The sequence below is a fragment of the Pseudochaenichthys georgianus genome, chromosome 8 (genome assembly GCF_902827115.2).
Source record: "Pseudochaenichthys georgianus chromosome 8, fPseGeo1.2, whole genome shotgun sequence".
NCBI classification, from domain to species: Eukaryota; Metazoa; Chordata; class Actinopteri; order Perciformes; family Channichthyidae; genus Pseudochaenichthys; species Pseudochaenichthys georgianus.
In genome coordinates this window covers 17678533-17704703 of record NC_047510.2, presented here as the reverse complement: position 1 = coordinate 17704703, position 26171 = coordinate 17678533, and the positions used below count along the sequence as shown (strand labels likewise).

The following is a 26171-nucleotide window of genomic DNA, read 5'->3' as shown; positions in this document are numbered from 1 at the left end:
TCCTCACATAGGAGAGTTGTTGTGAATGGAAAAGCTTTGATTAACAGTCTGTAGGATGAATCATAGTGTGCTGAAAGCAGCAAAACAGACATTATGGCACGCAAATGTCATTTTAAATTAATCTGCCACATTTCAGGGCACAGAATATTCCAGAGGGGTTTGGTTTGCCAAAATAAAATGACCTCCAGAAACACAATTAACCTCTACCACACAGCCTGACCTCGTTGCTCAGCTAGTGGGATGAAAGTTAATCTATTCCTTTTGTGTGGGATGGAGAATCAAATCAAACTGATTCAATACTGAAATGATATAAAAGACCTAAAACCAAATTTAAAACTCAACATTCTGTTTCCCAACACATACAACATAGCCAGATGTCTTCCTCTTGGATGTGTTCAAAGATTTTATATTGGTAACTGTATTAATTCCAAGTTCACCTCTATTTTGAAGTTTTAATGTGTTCCTTCTCTTTTCTATCACATCAATATCAAGTAAAAATAAACAGATGGTTTAAGCCGGAGGACTGATTTAGTCCTCCGGTTTAAACCATCTGTTTGTAGGATGGAAAGCGAGCTGCTGTAATTTCCTGCTCGTCATATTTAAAACACATTGCAGAAACATTCAAATTTGTCTTCAATCATTTAATCAACGGTTTTTCTTTACTATTTGCTGATTTAGTGGTGGGATGTATTTGCAAAGAAAGCCTTTGATGTAGATGCTGTCATGCAATAAAGCTGGTGATCATTTAAAGGACACTCGATTTTCCAAATCTAACTTTTATCCCTGCATGACTGGGTCTGTCACTCCGGCTTATTAGCACGTGATGATTACTTGTTAGCCTTGGAATAAAACACGCAGCTGATGGAGAAGCAGTGCCTTTAGAAACCAGAAACACAAAGCTTTAACAGCTACAGAAAAGAGGTCCATTTCTCTTTTCAAATTAGCTGGAGGGATAAAAGCAGGGAAAATATGAGGGGTCTGAAAATTCCACATGATTGAAATGAAACAATAATCTACACTCTAAACAAAAGCAGGGTGTTGTTATGCAAATTACAGAAGCATTCACTCTTTTCAACGACTGAATGGGCTTTTGTAACATCCAGGAGACAGTCGCACAAAGGGGGAAACCAAAAGGGAGACATTTCAAACGGGTACAGCTTCATTGTGACTGAAAGCTTACTTTTCACTCTTTCCTGGATCTACAATCAATTGTGAAGGTTTTTGAATTTTTATCTTCAGAACGTTTCCCTGTTCAACCCATACGCTGTTCAAAAGCACTGGTATAATATTTATGGATATAAAATCGAGAACTAAAAGCTAGTGACTTTTGATCTTCTCCACAGAGAATAGAGAAGATGATATTTAAGGGCAGCGGGTACATACCCTGGTACAGAATCCCGAAATGTACTCGATATTGACTCTAGGGAGCCCAATACCAGAATAACACAGGGGTTGAGTAGCAGTGCCTTGTAATAGTCTGAGGCACATTATCTTGAATACATTTAGCTCTAGATTAGATTACATTAGTGAAGCTGTAATGATTCCCCATGAGGAGGCTCGGTAATCAGAGCAGCAGGAAACAGGCGGAGAGAAAACAGCCAGTCAGACGTGATGATGTTTAAATGTTGAGGAGGTTTTCTCTTTGTTTGTTTACACTAAGCAAACGAGTGAGTGTGGTGGAAGTGGGATTCACCTTGGTCTGGTATTTCTTCTTCCGGTCTGGCAGTAGGTAGATCTTTACATATGGGTCAGAGAAGCCGTTGGCATCCTTTGCTGGCAGGTCCAGAGCTTTCAGGATCTTCACCACCAACTGCTCCGTACTGAGACAAACACAGAAAACTCCATGAAACTTTCACATTCCCATAAAAGAAAAAAGGCAGGGGTCGCTCACATTTACACAAATAATCTATGAGAGCCAGACAGGATCAACCCACACACACACATAACTGTGTGGGAGGTTTTCGTGTCTCTGAAGTTAGGAAAAAACAAAATAGCATGCAAGTGAGTTTTTGTGTCATTCCTGCAGCTGTATTATGTTGCAGCGATTAAAGTAAGCGAAGATGTACAACGAGTGACAGAGAGTCTGCTTGCCAAGGCGAAGCTCATTAAAAAACCTTAACACAGTTCCCTTTATTCTACCCTCACTATGGTCCATGCTAGTGCCTTCCACTATCAAAGTATTATTTGTCTGCATTACCATTCTTTTTGCTTTATTGTTCTCCATCAGGTTGCATAATGGGTGAAAACATAGTCAATGTTTCTTTCACTATGTTTTAACATAAGGTTCTCTTCTATTTTACTTATGTTCTTTGTAATTTTTGTCATCATATTTCTTGCATGGGTGTTCCTTTCTCACTTTTATTTATGTATAGCACACTGGATTTCCCCTGTGGACAAAATGTGCCATGGAAATTAACTTGCTAGACTTTAAATCAGTACTGCAGTGGTTGTATAAAGAAGCCGTAAGAAAATACACATTTTTATACATGTTTTATATTTGTCAAATACAAATTAAAATGTAACAAAAATAATCTGTAACATTAGGATACAAGTAGAAGTGGCTCTGTTTATTAAATGATATATTATATTTTAAATTGATTTCATGAACATACTGTCAAAATTATATTAATTATTTGTTTTTATCCTTAATTATTTGAAAAATCATTAGTTAATCCAGCTGCAAACAATAGTCAACCCTTAAAATTAGTTAGTTAAATAATACTGATATTAAAGTATTAAAGAACAGGAATGAGCAGATTGTTTTGCATTTCGCCTAATGTATGACTCAAACAATGAATCACTTATCAAGATGCGCTGCATTATTGTTTTCCAACTAAATAGTCAAATAATCAATTCATTGCGTCAGCTCTCCAGTAATGATGTCCTCTTTGTAGATGCTAATAACGTGATATTTTCTGATTGAGGGCGAAAATGACATGAAAGTTAACACATTTAGACAATCAGCAGAATTGCGCCAACAATTGCATAATTGGTTCTCTGATCAACATTAATCAGATACTCTCAGAACAACTGTCACACACGTTTCACTATTTCTGTGTCACAAACATGAATACACGCACAGTCGTAAGCGCACACAATACACATGCGTTTACATTCGATTGCTCCATCCAGAGTCACGGCTGCGTCTCATGCACCGTTTATTATGTATTTAATTACCAGATGAAGATGAGCACAGCTCGGAGACCTTTGATCAGACCTCGTTAGGCTGCGTCTGCCCTTGTTAACCAGTGTGTCAGCACTTCATTAGCTGCTTAAGGAGAGCAGCGTGAATGTTGAGGCTGAGGAATGATCCGCAGGCCAAACGCCAGCAGTGACCCCAGCAGTTATAACGTCTTATGTCCGTGTGTACCAATCACAAGTAAGACATGCTTGTTGACGATACAACCGTGGCCCATCTGGACACGTGTTGAACTCTGAATCACATCCAATTAAGGCAATCGGATAAATATGCCCACTGTGCCATCACATCAAATCAGGGAGATGATGTTAGTGGAGGAAATTACATTTACAGCTCCGCCAGATAAATATTTTAACGAGGAAAAACTTGTAATATTGCCCTCTAACAATGTTTATTCCAGTATTATTTTTGGATCCGTGTTGGTGGCAGACATGCCGTGATTAGCCAGTGCGGTTCACAGCGATGCTCAAATGAACAATAATTGGAAACGACAGGAACACACCTCATCATTTCCCCTGCATTGGTTGTTTTCCACAGAAACGCGGTCACCAATTCAAATGTCTTTTTACAGAACGAGACGTGAGCTCGGAACCCAAATTAAGGTCTTTACACAGGCATGAAGCGCGCTGTAGAGAATATACCTATTACTGCTCGAGCACGGAGGTAAATTCACGACCTTATTCCTGGCAGACAATGCACGAAGGCGAGCTGTTATTCCCACAGTGGAAATGTGTCAGCTTTTAATGGGATTGTCAATAGAAATGCCTTTCCCAGAGGATCCGAGAGAGATTGACATTGTTATTCTGACTATTACACTCCAAACAGCTGGGTCTCACACATTAACAAGACCGTATCACAGTTCCAGTGTGTGTGTGTGTGTGTGTGTGTGTGTGTGTGTACAGACATGCCCACACACTGAATCTCTAACCTTTCTTCTGCTTCCCTAACTATAACAACGGGCCTACTATGTAATGACAAGCAACTAAAGCCAGACATACATTATCTTGTGACTACATAAATGGGGAAAAAGGGACACATGAATATTTGTCATCATTAACCTCACTGTCCATCCAATTTCCTTGCCAATTCTCTATATCTGTAACTCAAGTTAAAACACAGTCTGCTGTTATTATTTGTTGACACAGGGGCTGCCGTTTAAAGTGGCTTGCCATATATAATTCATGACTGGAACGGCGTCTCGCTCCTTTTCTTTTCTGACCATCAGCATTTTCGCTTGTTGTAATGTTTCTACATGTCAGGGCAGGCAGAAATGGGGGAACTGCCAGCTGGGCTGCAGACGGAGCGAGCGAGCGAGATACACAGCCACCTAGGACTGCAGTACAGCCTCACATTCGTACACACTCTCCCATTACCCAGTCCTCACAGCATGGCATCCACCAATTACATACTCAGACCCAAATGCTGCAGTATAGAAGGTTCAAGGAAGAATCCTCAAAGGAGCTAAATAATAGAACCAAAGTGTGTGCCGCACAGCACATAAAGACACTGAGGCTGCTTTGTCACTTACATTTAATAGTACCATTTTAAAATGTGTTGTATATTATTATTTTAGTATGATTATTGTAAACAAGGGTTTGGCATATTTAAAGCCAATGCAGTAGCATTTCATTGGTTTGGCTTCTTGATAGCTTATCTACCTGTCGGGGTCTTGCTTTTCTGCATGCGTTCGTTCATGGTTAAATGCACTTATTGTAAGTCACTTTGGATAAAAACGTCTGCTAAATGAAATGTAATATAATGTGAAAACAAAGGAGACCACGGAATGAATCTAGAGGTGCTTACTTTAAAAAAAAACTAATTTTCTCAAACTTGAGTCGGAGGCTTTGTTTACGTGTCTACTGAAGAGAACAAACAGTTAAATATATTTTCCAAAGAAGCACCCTCTCTCTGTTCTGTGCCATGAAGGAAAGTCGGCCAACCAGTGTCCATTCGCACCCTTCTTAGTGTTTGAAGAACTGAACACCCACTGCTATGATCAAAGTGGGGCAAAAACAGATGCAGCTACATTGACAGGAGACGGGCAAAACCGGCGCTGTGGCACTCAGACAGTGCTGGATTCATCAAACAATATTCAGTTCGTATTTTTAAGGATTACATTTCCCAGACTGTGCCTGGCTATCACAAGCATACAAAGAATGCAGAATCAATGTTGTTATTTCTTTATTTATCTATTGAGTTAGCGCCATGCATAGGAATGTTGTTCAGTAATTGTACCTCTCTGGTCCAGACCTAAATTAAAGAATGCCATGGAATCTTTGAATAAAGTTGTACCTTGTTAGGTGATAAAAAGACATGGAAAATAATTGTGTTTTGCAATGCTTCGATCAAAGCAGGAGGTGTTCCTGTTTTCCAGACAGCAAGTCGATTGGGCTCCCCACGGACACGGGTGCAGCATCTTCAGGCTAACCTGGTTGTGATGTAACCTCGATGTTTAGGTTTGAATATAATTGTCCATGTTAAAAGCCTACATATTTCACATAAGAGGACATTGAAAAATCATTTAGCCTGTTTTGATGTAAGCTCGGTGACTTACTTGAAGGCGTAACGCAGGAGGAAGCTGATTTTGCCGCAGTTGTCGCCCGGTTTGCCGTCCCCTAGGTCGCCCTTGGGCCTGTAGAGCTCCGGTTTGATCTGCCCAATGCTGGTTACCTGCTCCTTCTCCTCGCCATGGAAATCAGGGCTGGAGAGTTGGTGAGTCATGGGCTTAGGCCTAAACAGACACATAAGAGGATGAATATTAAGTGAAGAGCCCAGCGCGCACACACACACACTAAAACGATGCTTTCAAATAGTATGATTCAGTAACTGGATGTGGCATTTGAACCAACTAAAGTAAGTATAACAACTATCCGCATAGGCACACCTTTTTTACACATTCGTAGAAGTGTTATAAAATCAAGTCTAGTTGGGTGGTGATGGTTCTCCTGGAGAACAAACCAGAGAACATGCATCAGTTAGAAATGGGGAATGTTCTACCAGAGTCCTTTCTGTTTTGGTAGAAATGATACCTGTAACTGTGCTTAGTAAATAACTGTTAATATCACCATCAGTTTTTAGAAAAAGACAGATGTTGTTCAAGATGAAACTGTATATGTTAGAAAAAAGCCTTCATTAGAAGGAAGCAATATAATCTTTTTCAGTATGCTCACAAATCAGCTTTTAAGCAGCTACTGTTTTCCTTTTCTTGAATCATTTTTTTTTTTTTTTTTTTAATTGATTTTAGGAGTTTCCTTTGAGCAACAACTACCGTTACAAATGCACAATATGCACACACTCTTTTAAGGTGCAATGTGTGAGGGATAGACGGAGTTTTTAGTTAACAATAGGCTTATATTAACAGAATGTGAAGAACTAACAGTTTTGACACAATTGCAAGACTGTGTAAGGTGTTGCAGAGATAACAAAATGAGTATGCTTATCAGCTAGCCCTGGACGTCCCGTCTTAGAATACCACTTGTACCTAAGGAGGTAATAGTGGGTCACGGTAAAGCCTGGTCTGTCCTCAGTCCAAAAAGAGAGAAAATAACGATTAGAGCTGCTGAGTCCATCAGGTCGAAGGTAAAGCCCCCGGTTAAATTACGCAAAGACGGCTCGTACTCTTGGCAAATGACCTTTATCACAATCCTAACGACCTGCTCTTGGCAAGAAACCACAAATTATGGTCAAGATAATAAGTGATATCAAAAGAAGCGACACAAGGGTAAACATTAGCATGGCTCTCCACCGCTGGGCAGCAAGTGAAGAGATGAGGTGAGTTTCATTTAGACTGGTAAGTAACATCCAATGTTGGCTCATAGATAAATATATCTTTTGTGCAACTAATGACAAACCAAACCGTACCAGAATAAACATTACTAAAGACATGTTTGTTTTTGATGTGGCTGTTTTGTATGGTCTCTATGGCTACAACTGACCTGGGCAAACTATGCTATACATTATATGCCTGACAAACGTTGAGATTGTACAATGACACATTGCACCTTTTAACCCAAACACTCGGTACTGACCGGGAGGTGACCTGCTGCTGGGAATGGGCGTTCGGCAGGTCTTTATGGGGCTGGGCTCCAACCTCTGAGTTAGGGACGTCTGGAGACGTCTGACTCAGCTTCAGAGTTCCTGCAGAGTGAGAAATGGACAAACATGACTTGATGACTCACTCGTCTCTTTTATTAGTGCCTTAGTCATTACAGTGGCTCATCGATAGCATTGATTGTCTTACATTGATTTAACTGAGTTTTTTAACAGCAGACAGAAGAGAAAGAATTAACAGACGTTAACAACAGCAGAACATAATCCAGCATTAAAAGGCATAATAAACAGATGTGAAAGAAGGCACATCCAAGTACCATTTTGGCATCCAGAAAGCATTTGACGATTACTGATTAATGATCCTGATGAACCAGTCGGTGAAAATTGCCCCGCCATTATACCGTTTTTGGGAAGGATCTCCTAAAGCTACGTAATAGGGCAGTACCCGAATATTCGACTATTCGTTCGTTGGCCAACTATTCGGGTTTCAATTTCATTATTCGGATATTCGTTTTTTTATTTTTTTTCAAACAAAAAAATATTTTTTCAAAATAATTAATATTTTTTCCAAAACAAATTTTATTTTTTTCTAAATGTATGCTATTAATAAAGGCGAATTGCCATATTCTTATACTATATTTATACTTTTGAATTGCACTGTTAAAATGCGGAAATATATACAATCTCAGCCTGTGCTCCTGACATCGCGTTCACTGTTCACAGTCACGAACGCAAACGGCACGCTTCACCTCGCTTCACCTCGTTTCACCCATAAAATGCCGAAGACTTCAGCTGTGTGGGACCATTTTAAATTGGACGACGGTAAAAAGAAGGCAGTGTGCCAAATATGTGATAAGAAACTGGCCTACCACGGTGGCACAACAACTATGAAAAGTCACCTGGATGCTGTAAGTAGTAGCCTAGCTTAGCTTTGCTGTTGTGAAGTTGCCATGATGAAGCTGCTTTATCCGCCGTTTAAACAGTAACGTTAAACATGATAAAAACGTGCACTTACTTTGCTTGGAAAATAGTTGCAAGCAAGCGAATTGTTTTTTTATATTAGTTTTTTAATTTGATCAGAATAGTGAAAATAATAGGAGTAATGTGGGAACATCTGGGGCTAAGGCAATTATTGGCATAAAGTTGAGTAGCTCAGCCTAATAATACATTGTGGCCATAGGTGCATCCCCACGCATCCCAGCCATCAACATCCTCAACAATACAGCAGACCCTACAGTTCCAAAAACCGATAACGGAGAAAAGAAAGATAGAGATAACAGATGCCATAGTAGATTTCATCGCTATGGATATGAGACCCATTTACATAGTCGAAGGCGAAGGCTTCAGAAAATTAATGAAGAAGATGGAGCCCGGCTACACTGTCCCCAAACGCTCCAGTATTTTAGATGCCATGTCTCTGAAGTACAGCGATCACCGAGACCAAATTGTAACTCAGATTGAAAACTCAACTGCCGTAAGTTTTACAACGGACATTTGGACCTCGGTGCGTATGGAGGCGTATATGGCTGTCACCTGTCATTTCATAACTCGGGAGTGGAAACTCTGTAACTTTGTTTTGGAAACCAAAGTAATGGAAGTAAACCATACGGGAATAAATATTGCAGAACAGCTTGGAGAAGTGGCGGATGCCTTTGCCATTCCGAATTATAAGCGAGTAGCCGTTGTCCACGACAATGCCAGCAACATGAAGCTGTGCACAGAGACGCTGAAGAAAGAACCAGAGAAATGGGGCAACGTTCAAGGGTCTACTGCTCAGGACACACGCTACAGCTGTGCATAAATACAGCCCTAAAACAGGACAGAATACGCCGCACAGTTGCGGCTGCCAGGAATCTCGTGGGACACTTCAGAAAAAGTCCAAAGGCTACAGCTGCGTTGAAAGACAAACAAAAGCAGCAGAATGTTATAGTGCACACACTCACAAATGACGTTGCTACTCGATGGAACTCTACGTGTGAAATGCTTGACCCACTGGTGGAGCAACGATGGCCAGTGACAGCTGTTTTGTCAGATCCCAGCATCACGAAGAAAGCAGATCGCACCCTGGACCTGACAGCAGACCAGTGGAAACTGGCACAGGAGACAGCAGAAGTGCTGGGGCCCCTAATCACGCTCACAGAACTGCTATCTCAGGAGGAGAACGTCTCGTTGTCTGCAACAATGCAAATGCTCTTTAACCTGAAGAGACGCCACCTGTCACCGAAGGAGGATGACAGTCCTGTCATCAGAGAAGTGAAGAAGACCCTCGTCACGGAGATCGACAGCAGATGGAAGCTGTCACTTTTGGAGCCCAGCAGCATCTACCTCCTTTCTTCAGCACTCGACCAGCGATTTAAGCATTTAAAATTCCTTACGAATGAGAAGAAGGACCTCGTCTACATTGAGGTTAGACTAATATTTTAAATTTAAATTATATTTACTATTATTATGCCACACTACTTTATCTTGTGCACGTGACTAATAAAATGCTATTTGATTTTAAGGTTGTCCGCCTGGCTGAACATCTACACCAGCGACAGACCGTTCGGGAGGTGGAAGGAGAGCCGGCAACAAGCGATAGAGAAGAGGAGACTGCCGTGCCACCCCCCAAAAAAAAGAAACAGCAGGATATGCTGATGCCAGTCTGAGTCCGATGATGAAGAGGAACAAGAACATGATGGAGACAGCGCAAAGAAAGAGATGGAGAAATATTTGAGAGACACGACTACAATCCAGTCCGCCCACTTGCATGGTGGAAGCACAACAGTGACCGGTATCCCAAACTGGCATGTGCGGCCAAGCACTGCCTTTGCGTTCCGGCCACTTCAACTCCGTCAGAGCGCATTTTCTCAAAGGCTGGCTACATCGTGAACAAGACCAGAAGTTCACTTTTACCTGAGAATGTGGATAAACTCATCTTCCTCGCGCACAACATGAAGAGAGTGTAGGTAGGCTGGCTTACGGCTTAGTCAAATGAAGCTTGCAACCTGATTGTGATTTATTTGTTTATTTGAAAGAAATTGTTCGTTTCTTGAAGTGTATGCTGCTGTTATTGTTATAGCGCTCAATCACGCTACCTCCCTTGTTCTATTTGTTACAGTTTGTTTTATTCTATATAAAGCCAAGCCATTCATTTATTTGTATTTAAATTGTTTGTTTATTAAAATGTAATATTATTATATTTATTACAGTTCGTTCATTTATTTTTCGTTCTTCATTTATTTAAATAGTTTACTGTATCGGTAACAAGTATGACACTGTTAGGCCTACTGTTATACGGCTATGTTATTAAAAGTATTGTTGTTATAACAGAAATATGTGTTTTGTATCTTTGTTTGACTGTTCAGGTTGTAAAATGTTATAGACGGAATGTGGAACCAGATTTGGTCCCCGGGTGCTGCGCTGGGTTAAATGCAGAGGACACATTTAGTTTTAATGTTTGTGAGTACTGAGACAATAAATACATATACATCGTAATAGTATGCTCTTTCTGCGCTTCTGCTTAACAGCGTGTTGTCAGGTGTCTCGGATTCGGAGCGTGTTATGAAACCTTTTGGGGGGGAAAAAAAAAATGTGAAAAAAAATTTTATTAAAAAAAAATACAAATCTCTCCGCACCGAATATTCGAATATTCGCTGCTGATTACTACCGAATATCCGGAGCCCGAAAAATGGTATTCGGGACAGCCCTAGTAATCAGTATCTTTATGTGTAATCGTGTTAAGGCTGCAACTAATGCTCATTTGAATTTCAAACGATTGTCTACAAAACATCAGGAGAAAGTGAGCAACACCAGTCAATGCAGATTAAATAATGAATTTGATTATAAAAAATGTAATCAAATAATTATCTGTCAATCAAATAAATGATTAACCGACTACTTGTTGCAGCTCAACAGAAGAACACATCAACATTCTATGTGTGATGTGAAAGGGTTGCCGGTAGTAAAGGAAAAACACATCATTATTAGCCAAGTCGGAAGCTCCAGCGAGTTCCACTGCACACATGAGCTTTGAGTTCAGCGGTTTCTTGCAACGAGCTCTGATAAAACTGGCTAGGAAAGAAAGTTGAACAGACAGCAGCTAAAGAGGGATTCTTTCTCAGCGGTGGAATAGAACAAAACAGAGTTAAAGGAACGCGAATAAATGAATTGACCAGCATCGTGAATCAAATGGCATGTTAGCAATGGAACAACCTTAAAGCTGATTAGATCGCTCTGCACATTTCTTTGTTTAATAAACAAAAAAAACGTTTAATGAAAATGTGTTTCATATAAGTGAAACTTCTCACAGTCTACCTCTTTCTTCATGAGTTTCTTTTATAACCAAGTGTTTGTAATAACAGACTAGGCAAGTAACATGAAAAAGTATTATTCCTTAACTGTAGCACGACTATGAGAACAGCCATTTATTTACACAAAAATGGCCATTCATCACTCAGTTAAATGAGTGTTACTGTATGCAGGTAAATGTATTACATTCAGTAACCCGAGAGTATATTCAAATAAAAAGTTATTGAGCGTGGAATTCCATTACTCATTCTGACTGGGATTAAGAGTCTCTCCCTCTCACCTGCATTGTTGGGGTAGGAATCCATGTCCAGATAGGACGGCTCCTGGGTCTCCTGTGGCCCCCCCACCACACCACCGACCTCCCCCCTCTCCACTCCCACCAGGTCAGAGAAATGGGGGTGGTGCTGACCCTGCTGGCCCAGGGAGGGGTAGAGTGAGGAGGAGGAGTGACCCTCCTTCCTCTGCAGCAGGGGGGGTAAGAGTGAGGATCCCCCGGGGCCTCCAAGGCTCCCGACACCTGCACTTCCGGGCAGCAGCCCCGACGTCAGGCTCAGGCCTCCGCCCTCCTTGTCCCTCCATGGCAGCCAGCAGAGCTTCCAGGAGACGAAGAGCGAGACGGAGAGGAGGACGATGCCACAGAATGTCACGATGACCGACAGCAGGCTGACAGAGATCTCTACAGAGGACCAGAGGAAGATATAAGGGGACATTAGAGGAACAAGGGGAGATACAGAAGGAAGCCATAACTTCATTATTAAAGTGTGTATTTACACAAAAAGAAAAAAGAACATTTCAAAAAAGTGTGGGGGAAATGCAGTCGACTGTAGACTGCAGGCTACTTAGCAGTGCTGTAAATCATAGCATTGCTAATCCAGTGTTTGTCTTTTTACGAATAAACAAATCATTACACAGCATCTGCAATCGGTTCGGCCCCCTGACTGCAGCCAAACTTACAATGAACTAAAAGTAAGATTGTACTGCGGAACAGATTTTCTAATCAATGTTAGCTACCTTTGCCAGTCAGCCCAGCTGATTGGACAGGGATTGGCTGTGGAGAAGGAATGTTCACGAAGGAACTGAATCAAAGAGTCAACTCTTATTACATGCATATTTATAAATAATATTGTTTTGGTTTTAACAGAACCAATAATCGAACTAATCTACACTGGTAAAGGTGACGTAGGGGATGGGTATCGTTAAGGTTTTAACGGTACTACTACTTTTATCGATCCGGTCTTTTAACGGTACTTTTATTATGGAAGCCCATTTCCGCCACTTGAAAAAAATAAAATCCCCATGAAAAGTCATAATTATGAGATAAAAAGTCATAATTATGAGATAAAAAGTCATAATTATGAGATAAAAAAGTCGAAATAATGAGATAAAAAGTCATAATAATGAGATAAGAAAGTCAAATAATGAGATAAAAAGTCATAATTATGAGATAAAAAGTCATAATAATGAGATAAGAAAGTCGAAATAATGAGATAAAAAGTCATAATTATGAGATAAAAAGTCATAATAATGAGATAAAAAGTCATAATTATGAGATAAGAAGTGCGCATGCGCTGCAGTGGCGCTGTCTTCAAAGGTCCCTTCATCACCTTGCTGCTCTCCACCATGCAAACGGCATCTAGTAGAGATGTTAAGATTCACCGATTCGCATCGGCATAAACGTTCAAGATGCGAGTGCACCGGTTGAAAGAGTGCACATCGGCTACAGTTTGGGTTGAACCGGGTTGAACTCGCGATGCATCGATTGCGTAGCGTCTTTGCATCGGTAAAAAACCGATTCATTCATATAAAATCCCCTCATCCTGTCAACGCTCAGCAGAGACGATCTTTGATTTGGATATTTGCTTCGCCCGAGGCCGAGAGTCTCAGTTATCAACACACACGGAAGTTGAGGAGAAAGAGAAACACAGCGCACCGAAAAATACCTACAAATCAAACGTTTGGCAACACTTCGGATTGTTCAAGAAAGACGGTGTAATAGTCCTTTTATGCTATATAGCTGACCGCAGGTCATGGAGAGTAATAAGGTATCCGTAGACCTTTGTATGAGGTATCTTTATTACTCAACAGGTCTACAGCCATGATACATAGATCCGTCCTAGATGCGGGCTTGCATACACACAGTATCACTCCGCAGCCGCACCCCATCAGTAACGTCCTGATGGTATATGTGCGCGGCACTATATACTACAGTCAACTTGAAAAATCGCTCGCAAATTGTAAACGATGCCGAGCCGCTTTAAAGTACACACGTAGTACGAGGAACTTAGCGACGCACATAAAGAGGCGACATGGGGTCTGCGGCTGAAAAGAGAAACCTGAAAGTTAGACATATGAGTTAAATCACTCAGTGAGGTGTTCGGTCAGAGAGAGTGGTGTTTAGTTTACAGCAGCCTGTGACGGTCAATAATAATTTAAATGTCTTCCTTACTGTAAGCAGTTATGAAATACCTGTTTGTGAAAGGTTATTTGTATTCTTTATTGTTCCTATAGAACCCACTGCTTTCTGCTCACTGGTGAGTCAGCCTATGAATGAGTGTTAAGCACATCAGGCTGGCAGCTGTATGGGCATTGCACTATGGTAGCTGTTATTTGCACATTGTTAATCATGAGCAATGCATCCTTACATTGTTTAACTGTGAGGTGTTATACAATTGTACTGTAGCCTACTCTGGAGAGCTTTTAAAGTTAAAAAAATAAACGGCATGATGGGATGTGCAGTACCAAATATGTAAAGCACTTTTTTGTTAATGTATGATTTGCTGCATATAAGGAATAAAACAAAAATCCTCTGTCGTACCAAATTGAAGTATCATTATTTTTGCATTGTGTTGAATCGCATCGTATCGCATAATATTGAATCAAATCGTATCGAACTGTATCGCAACAGGGGTGAATCGTATCGTATCGTATCACCTGGTGTTTCAAATGTATCGTTAATGTATCGTATCGTGGCAACGTATCGAGATGCGCATCGCATCGGCCTCAGTGATGGAGATGCACATCCCTAGCATCTAGTCCTAAATAAGGTAACTATTACAGGTGACTTTTGTAAATGTTAGATGTTAAATATAGCCTATATTGCAGCTACACTACAACAATGCAGTTCATAGCTTTGACATTACCTGTTATGAATATAATATATATGCCTATAGTTTTGTGGTAACGTTCACGGGTTAGAGTTAGAGCAACTCACAGCAGCAGTATGCCTACACTATTGTCATTAGTGGCGTGAACGTTACCACAAAACTATAGGCATATATATTATAGTTCATAACAGGTAATGTCAAAGCTATGAACTGCATTGTTGTAGTTTAGCTGCAATATAGGCTATATGTAACATCTAACATTTACAAAAGTCACCTGTAATAGTTACCTTATTTAGGACTAGATAGATGCTGTTTGCATGGTGGAGAGCAGCAAGGTGATGAAGGGACCTTTAAAGATAGCGCCACTGCAGCGCATGCGCACTTCTTATCTCATAATTATGACTTTTTATCTCATTATTTCGACTTTCTTATCTCATTATTATGACTTTTTATCTCATTATTTCGACTTTCTTATCTCATTATTATGACTTTTTATCTCATTATTTCGACTTTCTTATCTCATAATTATGACTTTTTATCTCATAATTATGACTTTTTATCTCATTATGACTTTTTATCTCATTATTTCGACTTTCTTATCTCATAATTATGACTTTTTATCTCATTATTTCGACTTTCTTATCTCATTATTATGACTTTTTATCTCATAATTATGACTTTTTATCTCATTATTTCGACTTTTTATCTCATTATGACTTTTTATCTCATTATGACTTTTTATCTCATAATTTCGACTTTTTTATCTCATAATTATGACTTTTCATGGGGATTTTATTTTTTTCAAGTGGCGGAAATGGGCTTCCATATTTTATCGGTTCTTTTGGAGAAAAAAAAATAAGGTAAACAAATTGTGAACAAAGCATTGCTTTTTATTTAAATTAAATACATAATATTAGTTCACATCAAAAGAAACAACGTTTTAACACATTGTATTAATTAAATAATCTGATGACAGAACTGTAAACAGAATAGCTGAAACTTTAACAAAATAAATAACTCAGTTACCTCTAATCATTAACCCATGTCTGTATAATGTAGTTAACTCCGTGTGTTGCTGCTAGCATACATAACACCTGACGTGGAAGCATTACTCCTGGATGGGGCTGCAGAGCTGCTAGAAAGACAGTCGAACCCGGTGCATTCCTCCGTCTGAATGTGGTGCGCTTTTGCAAGATGTTTAGAAAATTGCTCGTGTTACCGACCTTACATGCTAAACTCTTAGTGCACTTTAGGCAACGAGTATCGAGACGGGTACAATTTAACCACACTTCGGAGCGGCTGCATGTAGCAGCCGTGTGTGTGTAAACTGCCCCGCCCCCTCGCAAGCAGGCGGGGGAGAGAGATCGAAAATACTAAAAATAATCATAGAAGCATTTTGCAGTCTTTTTGCATTAGAAACGGAGTTGGGGACACTAAAACTGCAATATAATGTTTGTGTAGCAATAATACACATGACAGTACCGATAAAAAGACCGTTAACGTCGGAGCTTAACGGTACCACGGTCTTTAATAATTCAGCCCCGGGGCCCGTTTAATACCGGGGCTCGGTACCCATCCCTACGGGTGGTGTTCAAATACAGGAAATGTTTTTTTGAGTTATAATCTTTTTCTTTTTCCAAGTATGTGTCCCAATTTTAAAAAGATAATTGGGAGCCAGTGGTGCTAAATGAAAAGCAAGGGGGTCACTAAAGTAACATCCTGAGAGGGGCATGAATGTCAACCCATTTAATAGTTGTTGAGGCATTTAAACCACAAATGTGAACCTAATGGTCCTGCTGAGGGACAATCAGGGGATCAATTAAGTCCGTAGGATTCATGGAATAGGTTTAATAAATGTCTGTAAAAACTTTCATCACAATCAATCCAACAGTTATAGAAATGTTTCACTCTGGACCAAATTGGTGGACTTGCAGACAATCATACATTGCCATCCATATACACAGTAAGCCACTGCATGATCAACAACCCATACGCCGCCTTCACACATCATCATCAGCATCATGACAAGGTCTCAAAAATCACGAAGCCAGAGAAGGAACCCGCCGCTGTAGGCGTACATTGATGCAAACATCCCCTGAAGCTCATAACCAACGTTTGAATCCAGAGCCTAAAATGGGGGCAAACGTTGGCGGAGTAGATATTCTTAGGGGAGGAGAGGAGAATAGACGGATGTGGGAGAACGGGGGCAAACAATTACAAAGTAGCAACACCAACAATGATATCTCTCTGCGATGTCATCATGCATTTCCACATGGTGATGAGCTCTTTAATCTGTGACGGCTCAAGGACTGTGTTGGAGGGGTAAATAGGATCGGGGTTGGGGGTGTGGGGGGAGGATAAATATGGGGCAGTAGAAGATGTGTGTGTTGTGAAGGGTGGAGTATGACTCATCCGAATGAAAAAGTGTACGGAATAAAAAGAAAAACCGCAGTTTCAGCACCAGACAGCCAGACAGTTCCAGCACCAGCCTCTGTTAAAGAGAGCAGAAATGAAAGTCCACATCATCCCCCAGAGCTCGGGGACTTAGTTCTGCTCATGGTTTTGAAGTTCACAACTGTACATGTCGGAGCCTATTACACGTGCATTCATAAACTCATACATTTGTAAATACTCCATAAATATGGTTTCAATATTTATAAATACATAGACTAAATATACAATGAATATTTATAATTATGCTGAGACATTTGAAGTCTTTTAATAAATAGCATGATTTGGGTCTGATGACTGTCTTGATAAAAAGGACGAATCAGAGCCCACAATGAACTGTACTGTCGGCCCAGAGCCCTTAACATGAATATGTATAGGTTGTAGTCGACCAAGAGACTCATTACGAAACAGTGTGCAGATTTTGCTAACAGTAAGCTTCCCCACCTTGCAGTTTACCTAGAATATTTGCCTCTGGCCATCTTGGGCTCCGTCAAGATCAGGGCCGCCACTAACAATCCTTCCTGTCTGCCGGGAGATGAATCATAGCCGCATGCTGAACAATATTGTCTTACCACCAGAGGAACATCTTTCCTGAACCACCGACCAGATACTTTTCTTTAACCCCTTTTACTTCAATGTAATTCAATTCAGAATGTCTTAAATGGCATAATAAAGACAATAAATGTTACATCATACAAAAGAAAATGACATCTGTAACGGGCTGATAAGACTGAGTGGAAACAAGACAGCAGCAGCCCATCCTCCGCCCTGGGGGTACATATTCTGGAATTTGGTTCGCCTTCTGTCTCCACCAACCCTGCCTCTTTCACTCTCGCCTCTTTATAATCCCCTCAGAAAACCCTTATTCCTCGCCGTCCTTTCTTTTCCCATGGCGTCTGCACGCCTTGACTTCATTCCTCTACTCAGCGGCTGTCTCTTTGATCGTCATTCCTATACCTCCTCTTCGACTCTCCTTCCTCGCTCAGCCTTTGGTGAATTATTCATCAATCTGTGTATGTCATTAATCAGCACTTGTTCAAAAGATATGATTGGGACTGCGAAGAGCGAGGGGACATCGATCTGTCGCGGTGGTGAACAAGACGGGTTGGGAAGTGAGGAGCAAGGGATTGAGAGAAGGGGTAAACAGGGGACAAATACAAGCCGGGCAAGAGAGAATGTGAGGATGGATATAAGGAGACGGGTAAAGGGAGGATGTGGAGGAGAGGAAAAGAGGGCAAAGGAAGGTAGGAGGAGGTAGGAACATATCAAAAGGATAGTAATGATTAAGGGGAATGGGGTGAAAAATGATGGAAACCACAGAATGGCCGACAGGGCAAGTAGAGGCTGGGAGAGAGGGGGAAAACAGATTGTTGCACATGTTGAAACGGACATATAAGCTGACTGGGTTTATTCCCTCCTTTTGGTTTCCTCCGAGGAGGATGAAGGGAAGGGAGGAGGGCTGATAAAGTCGATGCAACTACCACATGAAAAGGGATGAAACCAAAGAGGCAATGGTAGAGAGAAGAGAGAGAGTCCAGGAAAAGAGCAATAGAGGAAAACAACCTGACAAAGATTTAGAGCAAAACCTAAAAAGGGGAGGGGTTTGAGGATAAGAAAGGTTAATGTATTGATCTGGAGGGGGGAAAACAAAGAGAGGAGGCAGAGGAGTAGGGTGTGTGTGGTTGGCAGATCAGGGTGTGTTGATAAGACACGGCTGTGATCAAACGTGCGAGGGGACGCCAAACGGCGCTCATCCATTTGTCTCTCTTTAGGGCCGTCGCTGTACCTTCACAAGCCTTGATCTTGCCAAAGATCCATCGCTTATCCACAAAGCATAAAAAGAGAGTGAGCGGGCGGGTAGGTGGGTGGTTAAGAGGCCTCTGAAGTGCACTGTGAAGAGGGACTGAGATTCCCTGTCAATCAGTGACTGATGCAAGCCCACTGGGAGTCGTACATTGCTCCACATCAAACACATTTCTGCTGCTTACACAAGCCATTCGCTGACAGATTTCGGTGCCGCAGTCCTCGGAGGGTTCGGAGACTTCCGTCAGCAAACACCGAAAAATCACAGCTGGTAGGCGAGGGGGCCAACGCCTTAAACCATGCTGTGACATTTCTTCACAGAGCCATCCAAATCTCCAGAGGCAACATGCAGCCAATCCAGGCTAATCTACCCTGAGCCACAGATATCCATGCTAATCTGCATAACAGCATATTGCACTTCCAAATGCTTCAATTAGAACCCTCACACAATACTCTACACACAGTGCGGTCAAATTGAAACAAAAAAGAAGAAGAAGAGATAAATACATATGTATTGTAATCCAGTTTTAAGATAACAATCAGAGTTCTACCGAGACTCTTTTGGGGCTCTTAAAAGAAATGCGATGGACTTGTACTGAAGCCATTTCAATCTAGCAGATAAATAATTCATGGTTGTTGTTTTGAGTGTGCACTACCTCGAACAATCCCTAAACATTGTCTTAACATTTGCCTTATCATACCTTAAAGTTTAACATATGTCATGCTGTACTTCAACTATTCAGACAATACTAGAATGTTTCTGCTTAAGACTGCCAAAGAGGATATTTGCATACACTATGTAAATCATACCATTTTTATGACAGACAATACCATTATTTAAAGTATCAAGAAGTTTATGTTTTATCAAGATGTAAAAGCCACTTTCATACCACAATGGGATACTAATAATCTTCAATCGAGCTCATATTAGGAGAGTTCATTTTGAGTTGGTGATAAGTTCCTCAAAGCAATCCACAAAATATTTGCAGTATCAAAGACTCGGCCCCTGTAGGTTTGGATTTAGATTAGTGTTTCCTCCGTCACATCGTACAGCAGCTGTGGTCTGTTTGGATGAGGGCTGGGCATTTCAAGCAATATTTAAATACTATTCAATAATCACTACACACCTGTGCTGATACAGACCTGTGGTATTAACGTAAGTCACAAACTTTTTGTATAATTACATTTTGTAATTCAAAAGTCATGAACCCTCCCTAATCTAAGCTAAATGTACTTTCAAACAGCAAGAGTACCTTTTGGGCAAAGGACATCTCACTGCGGCTTTCACACCAGCGCTTTTCAGTTTCTAGCTCCGAGCGGGAGCTTTTCTGGTTCAGCTCGGTTTCCCTTTTCAGCTCCCGCTCTGTACACACGGCCCACTGGCGCCCCAGAGCTGCCCCTGCTGCGTCATGACGTCACCGTTTACATCGCTGATTTGCTCCCCAACGGCACCCATTACGGCGCTCACAACAACAACAACAACTGCGTCGGGTCCGATGATCGTGTTGCTTTTAATCACACGAAGACAGAATAAATTGAATAACGACTTCTCCAACCTTATACTTTGCTCCAGAGTGCCGTGGTTCATTGTTTATTAATGTGTTTCTGCAGCATTTACCGACCGCTGCAGTATTGGCTGCTCTTCCACGGGAGTTTATTCTCCCGTTAGCTCCCGGTTAGCTCACACTGCAGCGGCCGCTCTAAAGTATTCACTGTCCGACTCACACAAGCAGCTGATGCATATCCCCAGTTCCCCTTAGCCTAAGTGAATGTGTGTCAGTCTGAATTGACACTGTTTGGTATCATAACGCTGTTATGAAAGTTGCTCTGGTATAAAACGGGTGATGTTAGCATAGCAACCGAAGCTAAACTGACTACTTGCATCCGATAGCTGCAATAATACAAAACAACACGTCTGCCTCTCTCCACAATGATCGATAACAGTGAACGGATGGTCAAAGTAAGGTACAAATAAACAGAATCACACGAAGCCTGGTTAGTGTTGCCTGACTTTATAAAGTGTGTTTATAGGCACTACTGCTTGTAGGCAGGCATAACAGTCGACCCATGATCAGGGGAGGTGAGTTTAGTTTCCTGCACGCCTCGACGTAAGCGACGTCACCTCTTAGCTCCAAAGCTCTTGCCTCTGGACCGACAATTTTTTGGAGCTGGAAATGAAGCGGATTCCGGAGCTAAGAGCCGGCGCCGCTGCGGTGTGAACAGGAAAACCCGGCGCTTTTCAGGCTCTAGCTCCGAGCCGGAGCTGAAAAGGCGCTGGTGTGAAAGGGGCATGTGTGGCATGGTTCTAGGTATGGCAATGTTGGTCTCTCTATTAAATGGATATTATATATTGCCTTCATCAGGACAAACTGTAGTCACTTTGGTCGTTCCCCTGACTTTCCATCTAGCAACATCAGCAGGTCAAAATCGAAATGTTTGCAATGATATGGCTTATTATTAAATATATGCAGAGCTCATGACAACCCCATCAGCCCCAGCTGTAGTTTGAATTAACTGCTAGTAAGGAAATGTTAGCATTGAAGCATTGTCATTGTTAGCATCTAGCTCAAAGCTTTGCCTCAGAGTAAATCCTATAAAATCTGGCAGGGGAGAAACGTATTATTGTTACAAACTGTTGAATCCTCTGAGAGCAAACTTTGTAAAACAAATGTAGGAGAGTCTCCAGGTGTGTGAGTTGAGTTACCTGTGTCCTGTCTGTTGCTACCTCTCAGCAGGTAGCTGAACTCCTGGCAGCGTTCACTTTGGCTGTAGCCTCTTGGGGAGTTGAAGCACAGTTCTTCCACCAACACCAGCGCCTTCTTACACAGGTCTTCATCCCAGTCCCCCGACATCCTCCAATCCGCATTGCACTCTCACCAGCAGTCAGCCAATGACAGCGCAGCCCTCGCCGCCCTCACCTATCGGACGGCGCGATGGTAAATTGAATGTTGGCCTGTCCACCTTCTGCAATATATGTCAACTGAGTGAGAGGAGGCAGAGGAAGCTGCCGGCAATAAAGAAAGGAACAAGGGGTTGTGCCAGTGGCCTTGGTCTCGGTCACAGAGTGCCCATGTATGACTCAGCGTCACCCACCCCTCTCTCTTTCCCTGGAAGAGAAAAAAGGGAGAAAATTGGCAATGTGAGTGTAAGTATAGTGTACAAATCAAGCTTTTAGCAGATTAGTCACCTTTCCTATTAATCAAGAACTCTGATGCGAGAACCATCAGTGTGTGTCTGATGGATCATTGGTTCTGGTGCTACAAAATATTACACATAGATACACTATGAAGAGTGAAAATAGATAACTGGCATCATGAAAGAAGTGTTTTCTCAGGTGCCGCTAAATGCTAAAGGCTAGCAAATGTGTTGATATCGTTAAAATCACATTAGGGTCAGGTTCCGTATTTGACCAAAAACACATTTAATTAAGCATTTACCATTTACCAAGCCAAAATGCCGCTACCATCAACCACATGTCTCATTGTTGGTAAAAGAATACAAGTAAAAAAACAGTAAACAAGGCAGTCTGAGGGTATCCTCACCAGAGTGCCATTTATGCAAGGGCACATTGCTTTTGAATTGTTTTGAGGGAAACACATTTTTTTATTTCTATCCTCCACTGGAAAGGGATGGCAGCAAAAGACTCCCGGGCAAATACAAATCACCATATGGTCTATGTATGGCCAGAAGTACTAGTTAGTTAATGAGCCTTAACCTACCCTTGGTGTGAACAAAGTATTTTGAAATGAATAAAAAAGACTCTGAAAGCTATGTGGAATTGCAGTTGTTGCCGATGTTGGTGTTGGCTCTTAGTGTTCGGCACGGCAAGCAACCTTTTTTCATTACATCTAATTTAATTCCATGTTAATATCAGAAGTTTCACCTAATGTATGTTAAAATATACTATCAATAAATTAGCCCATGGAGTTTTAAATTAAAAGGTAGTACTTTCCACATTTACCTCGAGCTGGAAACTTCCAATAGCTCAAATGTTGTATCTTATAGTGTTCTAAATTCAAACTATTTTATTCTCAAAATGGATTAATAACTTTAAATAAAGCCAGATGCTTTCATACTTTCTCAACATGATTCATATTTCATTAAGAGTCTTAATGATCTCCTGGGGATTCTGTGATGATGTTTGTGTCCAAAACTGACCAATGGTCTTCATTGTGACCAGAATATTTTATATACTGATTAGTTATTTTGTGGAGTCCATAAAACAGAAATATGCTGAAGGAAATGCCAACACTGCGAGAGAGAGAAGATAACTAGTTTCCCTTTTATCATTCAACATACTCAATTGGTTGCCTTCCTCAGGCTTAGCTTCACAAATAACTAAGTTAAATCTATTGTACTAAAGAAACAATTCAAGTGAAAGCATTTTATCAACTTAAATAATGTCAGAAAACCATGATTTGTTTACCTTTATTGAATTTGACTGTTGAAGTTCTGGGCCATGTTGAATTTGCAGGACAGATACACTCACATTTGGCAAAGGAATAAGGAATTATGCCTGCAGTGCATGCATAACCTTTATCTTATTATTTTCCTAACGGTTCCAAGACCAGAAAGGGGGCCCTGCGGACAAGTGGCTCTTTTTTATTAACTTCCAATTAGGAACAGAGTGTAGTTCTTAGTCATCGGAATCCAACTGGGTCAGTGCAACACATCAGTTGTAGTGGTCCTGCCAGCACTTCAGCATTGATCTGCACCCACTGTCGGATTTGCGGAGACTCTTTTGAAGCTCTCCAACATAACCTGAAAAACAATGAAAATCAATCTGTCAAATAAGTGAAGAGACACAACAAGAATAAGAACAACAAACACTAACATTTGGAGGATTTTTTAAATCTCCTTAAATATAAGATGCAGGTAAAAAATCTGATTCATTAAGTTTGACTGCCCTGTAGTTGTGCTCCTTGTCTTTTCATCTAAGAAAAACAAGAGTGTTTTAGCATATTGTCTCATGTCTAAAAGCAGGTCAATGCCTAAACTCCAGTTTCTCACAGTTTGTGAGTCTCAAGGGACTCTGACTGTGGAGAACAAATGCAAAGTTGTGTCTAATAATACATAGCCATTGCAGGAACCCTGATATTGAAAATGTCCTGCAAATAATGTTGTACAAGCTGGAGTTTGGTTGGACAATAAATCACTGGCAAAACAATGTTCATGGTGTGCTCACTTTTTAACCAATCTGTTTTGTCCTTGTAAAGCAGTTGCCCTATTTCTCAAGCAAGGTGCCTAGTCGGACAGGGCAAGGACTATTGATCAGTTGATGTATGTTGTTCTGTGAAATGTCAGTGTCAGTCTTTGTACATTGAGTGGCACCTCCCTAGCAAAGCGCTCCTTATATGTCCATCTGTCCCAGACCCATCAATCAATCACTGCATTAGGCAAAGACATACCTCACTCTGAACAAGTCCCTATCCAAAGAATGCTTCCAATCTCTTTCGAGTTTTTCTCGCTGTACTTGAAAACAGAAACACACTTTTCTTTTCTTGTTAGCCCTCTGTTCCTGTCTCTTTTGAGAAGCGGATTGTCACATTAGGGTAAACTGTCAGTTGAGAAGAGACTCAGATAATGCAGTCTATTTATCTGTCCACCACAGCTCAGCCTATAGCAGTTGGAGAAGAAATTAGCAAATCAAAACGTAATCCAGACCTTACATCCTACATCAGCCCTCCTCGTGCCCCCCCCCCCCCCAACCACTTTCCCCATTAAAATAGTAAATCTTTCTGAGTGATTTTAAAACCCAGGATATCTCAATCTGAAGAATGGCTGTCTAGCACAAAACTGGCCGCTTCAAATGCCAATGACAGATTCAGGGGGAGGGAGAGGCAAAGATTTAATAGAGGAGACGGACAGACATAAATAATGATTGTGTAGCAAGACAGAGGAAGAAGTAGACGGAGGACGAGAGATATACGTCATTAAATTGGAGGCGAGACAGATGAAGAGGGTCGGAAAATAACTGGGGCAGAGAAAGTCAGAAAAAAAACAGGAAGCATGGCGGCAAGGGGTGACACAGCAACAATGGTAATCAACGGGTAAGGGGGTGCAATTTACAACAAGCTAAATATTTACAAAGGCTCACAGACAAACATCAATTCAGAAACATGTTGACCAACAATTCGACTCAGATAGCACCATGCCCAGAGATGCACATCATTTCTTATTTAGTGTACAGACCAATACTAAACCTCCCACAGACACTACATTGACTGCTGTTGTGATGGGGATCAATACTATCAAGGAACAAATACACCACAACGAAGACCAGATGACCAGTGAGGTCACCGTCCAAATGGGAAGAGGAGGCAGGACGGCATGAAGGTCACAGTCTAATCACACTACGGAGAAAGCAGAATGGGAACTGGGGGAGGTAATTGCCCAATCATGGGAGAGGGTTGCCAGTCAGATCAAGAGCTAAATCTTGGAAAAAGAGCAAACTAGAACAGAAAGAAAGACCAGTCAGCCATATAGACTCAATAAATATAGACGAAAATTAATATATGAGTCAGTAAGAAGCTGCAAGTTCAAACCTATAGCATGTGTCCTTCAGTAAGACACTGAGCCCCTTGACGGCCCATCCTGTTAATCACTAAGGATAAGAGCATCAGCTAAATGTCTTATTTTTTTTAATGGCTAAGTCCAGCCGTTACATCCTCGATAGCTTAAAGGCAACGAAGCAGATGAGGCATTTATATTTGTATCCCCTTATAATGAAGGGATCATGAATGTCTTTGCACTGGCAGGAGTGAAGTCGCCATCAGGTGACTAGAGAGCTGAGTAAAAAGAAGTGAGGATTATCATCCAAGATGTAAATAAAAAAAGCACACATTCATTATTTCTGGGACATACACCAATACATATTTATTTAATATCGAATGCACTCACTCATTTTTCTTAATATTGGATTTCTATTTGTTGGCTCCTTGCTAGTCAAACAATAATTTCAGGGGTTTTCTCCTTTGCTCAGTAATTCCACCGAAAAAGCTACAAACAAACACAAATCCTCAAGCAGGGCAAATGTGAATATGATAAAAACCCATGGGGCGGGTTTTGAGCAACAAGGATCATGTTAGAGAGTGCGACTGAAATCTGAAATCTGCGTGTCTGTCTCTGAGGGATGAATCACACACCTAAGCAGGGTTTGGGAATTACAGTGATAAGGCATTTGAAACGCTGCTGTCTGCTGAGTAAGAAGTAGCAGACATTTGGAAGCTTACCACAAACCTGTGATCTATTGCAACCCCATATCCTCGTTTGAA

At 41.1% G+C, this 26171-nt stretch overlaps 1 protein-coding gene across 1 annotated transcript in view; it reads right to left on the bottom strand.

Moving 5' to 3' along the window:
• syt3 (synaptotagmin III) overlaps positions 1-26171 on the bottom strand; it is a 39409-nt gene that overhangs the window by 10589 nt on the left and 2649 nt on the right. Inside the window, exons 2-7 of the mRNA XM_034088401.2 lie at positions 23324-23658; positions 21602-22004; positions 11820-12215; positions 7228-7336; positions 5754-5930; positions 1694-1820 (exon numbers count right to left, since the gene is read on the bottom strand). Of these exons, the coding sequence (XP_033944292.1) occupies positions 1694-1820; positions 5754-5930; positions 7228-7336; positions 11820-12215; positions 21602-21749 (957 nt within the window). The 5' untranslated portion in view covers positions 21750-22004; positions 23324-23658. The remainder of the gene's footprint in view (positions 1-1693; positions 1821-5753; positions 5931-7227; positions 7337-11819; positions 12216-21601; positions 22005-23323; positions 23659-26171) is intronic.